This window comes from Physcomitrium patens, chromosome 7, assembly GCF_059467195.1.
Source record: "Physcomitrium patens ecotype Gransden chromosome 7, ASM5946719v1, whole genome shotgun sequence".
Lineage (NCBI taxonomy): Eukaryota > Viridiplantae > Streptophyta > Bryopsida > Funariales > Funariaceae > Physcomitrium > Physcomitrium patens.
Window position 1 is genome coordinate 1,365,029 of NC_143416.1, and position 5,443 is coordinate 1,370,471.

A 5,443-nucleotide genomic window follows, 5' to 3' on the forward strand; every position below is an offset into this window, starting at 1 on the left:
AAATCTTGTTGCAAATTTGTTCTATCTAAACTTTAAAAAAACAAACAATTCTTTTTTAGGTCACAATTTTCAACTTCAAGGATTTTCTTTATTGCTCACATACAAATAAATGAACAGACAAGCAAACTGCAATTTCTTGCGACAATGACCGAAATAAATGTGGCGTTAGGTGAAAACACGGCATGGGTATGTACTTCTGAGTCACGATATCCGATCCTGTGTCCAGGCCTGCGGGTGTCAATCAACCGACCTGCACGTAAACCCTTCCTCATCACCTTCGACGGCGGGTTTCAATTAAGCGTCGATCTGTTCCCATCTCATATCCGTTTCATAACTAGTCGGTCTGTGGGAGGGTATCAACCAGCGGGGCGGAGGTGGGGGCTGGGGGTGATGGGAAGGGGGCGCCGGCCGGGGTGAGGCACCTAATCGCGCGAGGTAGGCGTCGAACAACGCGTCCCGTGTAGTTGGCAGCGCAAGCGAGACCGGCATCGTGCCCTCCGTGTATGCCTGCTTGCGTGCTTGATTGATTGCTTACTCTGCTCCACCATCATCTACGTCTAGTTCTCCGCGACCTCTTCCCCTCCCCGTCCCCGCAACGCCATTCCAACCCTCCTCTGCACGCCACTCTCTGTGCTTGTCCGTTGAATCCCGGCTCACCAGCTCCGCGATGCGCGTCATGGCTTGCAATTAAGTCGAGACTGATTAGTCGTTTCCGTCAAGCCGCCGTTTCGCCTCTTTCCTACGCTCCGCCCTCTAGTTTCTCCTCCAGCAGCACCGAACCCGGGTTTCATTAAGTGCCTCAGATGTCTCTCTGGAAGATTGAATTGAGTTCCTGAGGTGATTAGTGATTCTCGTGTTGTGGGTGTGGGTGTGGGTGTGGATTTGGGATTTGAGAAATTTTCGGGCAATTGGGTTGTGGCGATGGCTGCGAGAGTATGATGAGAGCGTGATGAGAGCTTCACCGGTAGGTTGCCCACCTCGAGAAACCCCCTCTTTTTTGTATGTTTGGGGTGAATTTTGAGAAATTGGAATCATGTTTTAGGGCAGTAGGAGTTTCAGTAGATCTTTTGCCGTGTCGATGACGTGGAGTCCTATATTTGGGGAACAGTGGGGCGAAATTGCACAAGCTGTGGCAAATCGTAATTCATCGTATTGTTGCAGTATAGGAATATGTAGCGGTTGAATGGGAGCGGTCATGTGGGCTTGGAATAGGAACAACCATGAGGAAGGCCAGGGAATTGCGGGGGATGCGAGAAACTTATCATTCTAATTGAGCGGGTTCAACGCCAGACTAGTTTGTTAGATATCGTAAAGAACATATGCTGTGTCACTCTCACTGGATCACTGATATTCGGCCAGTGCTTAGACGCTGTTGGAGGTTTCAGAGACCTTTGAAGGTGGTATTGGGAGATGGTGAGAGATGACTTAGTGAGATGGGGCCTTCATGAGCTTGAGGGCAGCGGGTATGTTGCAAATGATGCAGGAACCAGTGGCACCGCATCAGTGAATGTAGTAGTCGAAACCACTGTTCAAAACAATTACGATCCTACTGCTCCTGTTCTCTACTGGGTGAATGAAGGAATTCAAGTTGCAGTTGGAGAAGTCGTTAGAGCTGAAGAAGTAGAGCAAAATGAAGAAATTTCTGTTCCTTTTCAATTTTCTCCGCCACCAATTCCACCATCGCCAACTACTGCCAACGACGCGGTGATTGCTCAGGCGCTGCATGAAGAATTTCAAAAATTAGCTGCCGCTGAAGCTGCTGGACAGGCTTGCGCCAAAGACAAGGTGCGATCGGGTGTCCTCTCTTGTATTTACCCGCTGATCAATCATAGGGCAGTAGAAAATGAAGGTTACACTGTTGCAACAATGCAGATGGCCTGCCGTTGTTTGTAGACAGGATGACTTGTGCGACGCTCGTTTTAGCTGGAACAGCTTCTGTGTGCGAAGGCTTGATTATTATACCTTTACAGTTAACCTTAATCTTTGAGGCATTCATGAAGGTGGCTTGTACCGGACTCAAATTGGAAAGCATGGTAAACCGTGGTGCTGATTTTGGATTGTCGCGTCATTGGATCAGGAAGCAGTTCTTGTGCAGAATTGGGTTGAAAGTGCAGCAAGTGACACCAGTTCTGGGGAAGGGAGTTCGGATCCTGTTGAAAAAGGTGCTTCAGCGTCCTCTTCGGCTTCAGTAGGGAATCCCTACGGACACGTGACTGTTCACTACTGCGAAAATTCCAAGGAAGACATGGATAGGCGAAACACAGGTTCTTTGTCGAATCCATCAACTGTCTCAAGCTCACAAGACCCATATTCGCTCGATGATGATGATAGACAAATGGCATTAGCACTTTCTGAAGAGTATCAACGCTTGGACCGAGAGGTCGCGAATCGGCTTACGAAGCTGGAATCTTTGAAGGTGTGTTCTGCAGTCTACATGACTTCAGTTCTTCATTTCCACGGCCAAGTCAAGATGATCAATGCCGATATGCACACGCTTTCGGATTTTTTTCATTTATTTATTTATTTATTTATATTTATATTTATATTTTTGTACTGGAAGTCTCTCCACTTTCTTATTATTTCATTTCATTTATTTTCTTCTTGATTTTATATCTGCAGCATGTTCCTCGAACAAATCAGTCGTTTCCTACTTATGAGGACGCGTCTGCTGATCACCAACGGCTTCTGGATAGGTAAACTCTTCGCTCATCTGGACTCTCGATGTAATCGTCAAATTTCCATTTACCTGAGCATGCGCTGTAGTGGTGTGGATCGGTCTCGTCAAAGTGCGTATTTAATGACTGCAAGCATGTGCCACATTGTATGTTCACAGGCTGGTATTGTACGGATTGACAGAGCAAAAGATCAAAGGTGATGGCAACTGTCAGGTACAGATTCTCTCGTCGCCAAGGACATCAGTATGCCTCCGTGGTAGTGGCAGACCAATTGACACGATTTTGTCGCTCGACCCATTTGACTCTTAAGTTCTGAAGTGGAATTGTTGTCTTTCTTTTTCGGATTTGGACTGTTTTGGATTATGTCCAACCTGAAGAATTTATGTTCTCTGTCTGTGACAGTTTCGTGCTCTTTCAGATCAACTGTATCGCAATCCAGAACTTCACAAGTATGTGAGGAAGCTAGTTGTGAAGCAGGTCCATTATTCTCTACAGCTCAGCAGTCACAAATTCTATTGCATGCAGCAACGTACATTTTCATATGCATCGAATTTATTTTCTGCTTTTCTTTTGCTTTGAGCGTTGTGAAACAAGTGCCGCTGCTAGTTCGAGAGTTTGTCAATTTTTCTGGATTCCTATCCTCAAATTGTTATAAAATCTAGGGTTATGCTCTGTTCCTTTATTAACACTACTTCCACGCGAGCGCCAGTTGAACATTACTTGTGTATTGGGTTGGGGACAGCTGAAGGCAAACCCAGAGGTGTACTCAAATTACGTGCCCATGAAATATTCGGATTACTTGAAGAAAATGGCCAAGTAGGTCTCCTCGAATTATGTGGATTTTCCTGATTGTGTTTGTATGTATTGTGAGTTCGTGACATAGTGGGAGTATACTAATAACAACGGAAATTGCAGGAACAGTGAGTGGGGTGATCACGTAACTTTGCAAGCGGCGTCTGATCATGTACTCATACTTTCCTTATCGTTTTAGGTTGTTATCTTGTTAAATAGATCAGGATTTTGTATACATTTGGCAGGATCTGTAGCAGGTTCTCTATTTTCCACATGGACTTTCTTCTTTAAGATTAGTGTTACTGATGTGGTTCTACTTAGATATGTTACATAATGGGCTACTCAAGCTTGCGGGTGGGTGTTGAGTGCAGTTTGGCGTCAAGATCTCTCTAATCACCTCGTTCAGGGACACCTGCTTCATTGAGATTATACCCGAACAACAAAAGTCTCCAAGAGGTCTCATTTCCTACCATCCAGCCGTCTACAGTGTGTCATTTGACCAGGATGAACTTATTCCGTATGTTCTAACTCTGTCGTTGTGCTCATAATCTTAGAAACCTACAGCTTCTCTGACTAGTGTTTATTTTGGGACGTGGTCGTGTATGCAGAGATATATTTAAGCTTCTGGGCTGAAATCCATTACAACTCAATCTATCCTGTGGGAAGTGAGTTTCTGTATCATTTTGTGTCTGTCACGTTAAACTTCGTTTCTCTTCAACGTGTTTCATTTGTCTTGAGTTGAACTGAATTAAGTCTGCTAGGCTTGTATTCGATACTGAATGGCTTTTTCCAGTCAAGGGTCCTTGGAAAAGGTACATAGTGGCTGTATTCTGCATTTTATTTTGTGAATGTCAGACTCTCTGCGTTGAGTGCTGAAATAGTCTGGAAATTGATTAGAATGTAAAGTGGATGTTGGAACGATTAAGATATTTGGTTATTATTCTAATACTTAGACATTAGTAAACAGTGCAAGTTGATTGCTGACGCTGACAATATGCTGAGGTTTGCTAGACTGGTTATTTGTAACTTCAGTTGGTATAGATCTAAATCACCGTTCCTACCTTCCCCTCAGCTTCAGAAATTTTGTTGATCCTTGCGCGGCATCATTTACTGGACGTCCGTTACTTACCGCTCACCTGTTGCTGAGCTCTCAGGTTACTACCAAGATACCCACGAAAGACATGGCAAGAAGAGAAACTTGCTCGCCAAAATATTCGATTAGTGGCACGAGGGGGGGTTAGTTCTGATTTAATCTGTATACAAGTGAAAGGATTGATCCAGCATTTACTACAGTTTTCTGAGGCGACTTAGCTGGGATTTTGTATGGCCAACCATTTTCCTTGATTTTCAAAAAGAGATCTTAGTGTTGTCCTTGGAAGACATTTTGTATTTGGGCATTTGGATTGAAAGGGTTGCGAGTCGAAACATTTTGTGCACGACATGATTGGTCTTTCCTCTTTCCTCAAATTCCACTCAGATCGTTCAATTCCATTTGCTGCACTGCTATATGAGGGAGTTGTATTGTTTCTGCATTTCTACATCTTTCCCATCACGACAAAGAGTATCTGCACTAGATTCTCAAGTGACCTTTTAGCGAGCTTCTTCATTTCTTTTCTATTAAGAATCTATCTTGATTCTTCCTATTCATTCCAGGTTTGTCGAGGCTTGTGGCATACTCTGTACTTAACTCCTCGAACCTCACAGCTTTAGGCCTTTTGAAGGAATTTATTCTCCTTTCGACGTTAAAACCTGTCATTAAGGCTTTCAACAAGGGCACGTAAATGACTGCTTGCAGTCTGATTTTCACATATGGTGAAGCATTTGTGCTTGTATGATTTGTGGGTATAGCTCCGTTTCGGCCAAACCAAGAATCTGTGCTTCATTCAACATAAAGTAATAGTGTGAACTTCAGCTACAAATAGTTGAATGAACTTTGTAATTTTTTCTTGGATTCGATCATTTCGACTTCTCACAGA

The 5,443-nt window shown here is 43.9% G+C and overlaps 1 protein-coding gene across 3 annotated transcripts; it reads left to right on the forward strand.

Annotated features, from left to right (window-relative positions):
- Positions 1-426: 426 nt before the first annotated feature.
- LOC112284953 (OVARIAN TUMOR DOMAIN-containing deubiquitinating enzyme 9) lies at positions 427-4,892 on the forward strand. Of its 3 annotated transcripts, none has more exons than XM_024525367.2 (11): positions 427-964; positions 1,162-1,785; positions 2,078-2,416; positions 2,620-2,693; positions 2,834-2,888; positions 3,078-3,152; positions 3,418-3,491; positions 3,591-3,639; positions 3,839-3,923; positions 4,076-4,132; positions 4,622-4,892. In XM_024525367.2, the coding sequence occupies exons 2-11, from the start codon at positions 1,411-1,413 to the stop codon at positions 4,687-4,689; spliced, it is 1,251 nt and encodes a 416-aa protein (XP_024381135.1). In that variant the 5' UTR covers positions 427-964; positions 1,162-1,410; the 3' UTR covers positions 4,690-4,892. The 3 variants fall into 3 exon arrangements, with proteins under 3 accessions (XP_024381135.1, XP_073391513.1, XP_090107768.1); XM_090251642.1 differs by having other exon boundaries at positions 483-964; positions 1,167-1,785; XM_073535412.2 differs by having other exon boundaries at positions 433-1,785.
- The last annotated feature ends 551 nt before the right edge of the window (positions 4,893-5,443 follow it).

Bases quoted from the DNA above. Each gene is read 5' to 3' on its own strand.
- LOC112284953 (XM_024525367.2), top strand. From the start codon at position 1,411: ATGGTGAGAGATGACTTAGTGAGATGGGGCCTTCATGAGCTTGAGGGC. The intron at 3,924-4,075 runs GTCTCATTTCCT...TCGTGTATGCAG, and splicing joins ACAACAAAAGTCTCCAAGAG to AGATATATTTAAGCTTCTGG. The intron at 4,133-4,621 runs GTGAGTTTCTGT...CTGAGCTCTCAG, and splicing joins CTCAATCTATCCTGTGGGAA to GTTACTACCAAGATACCCAC.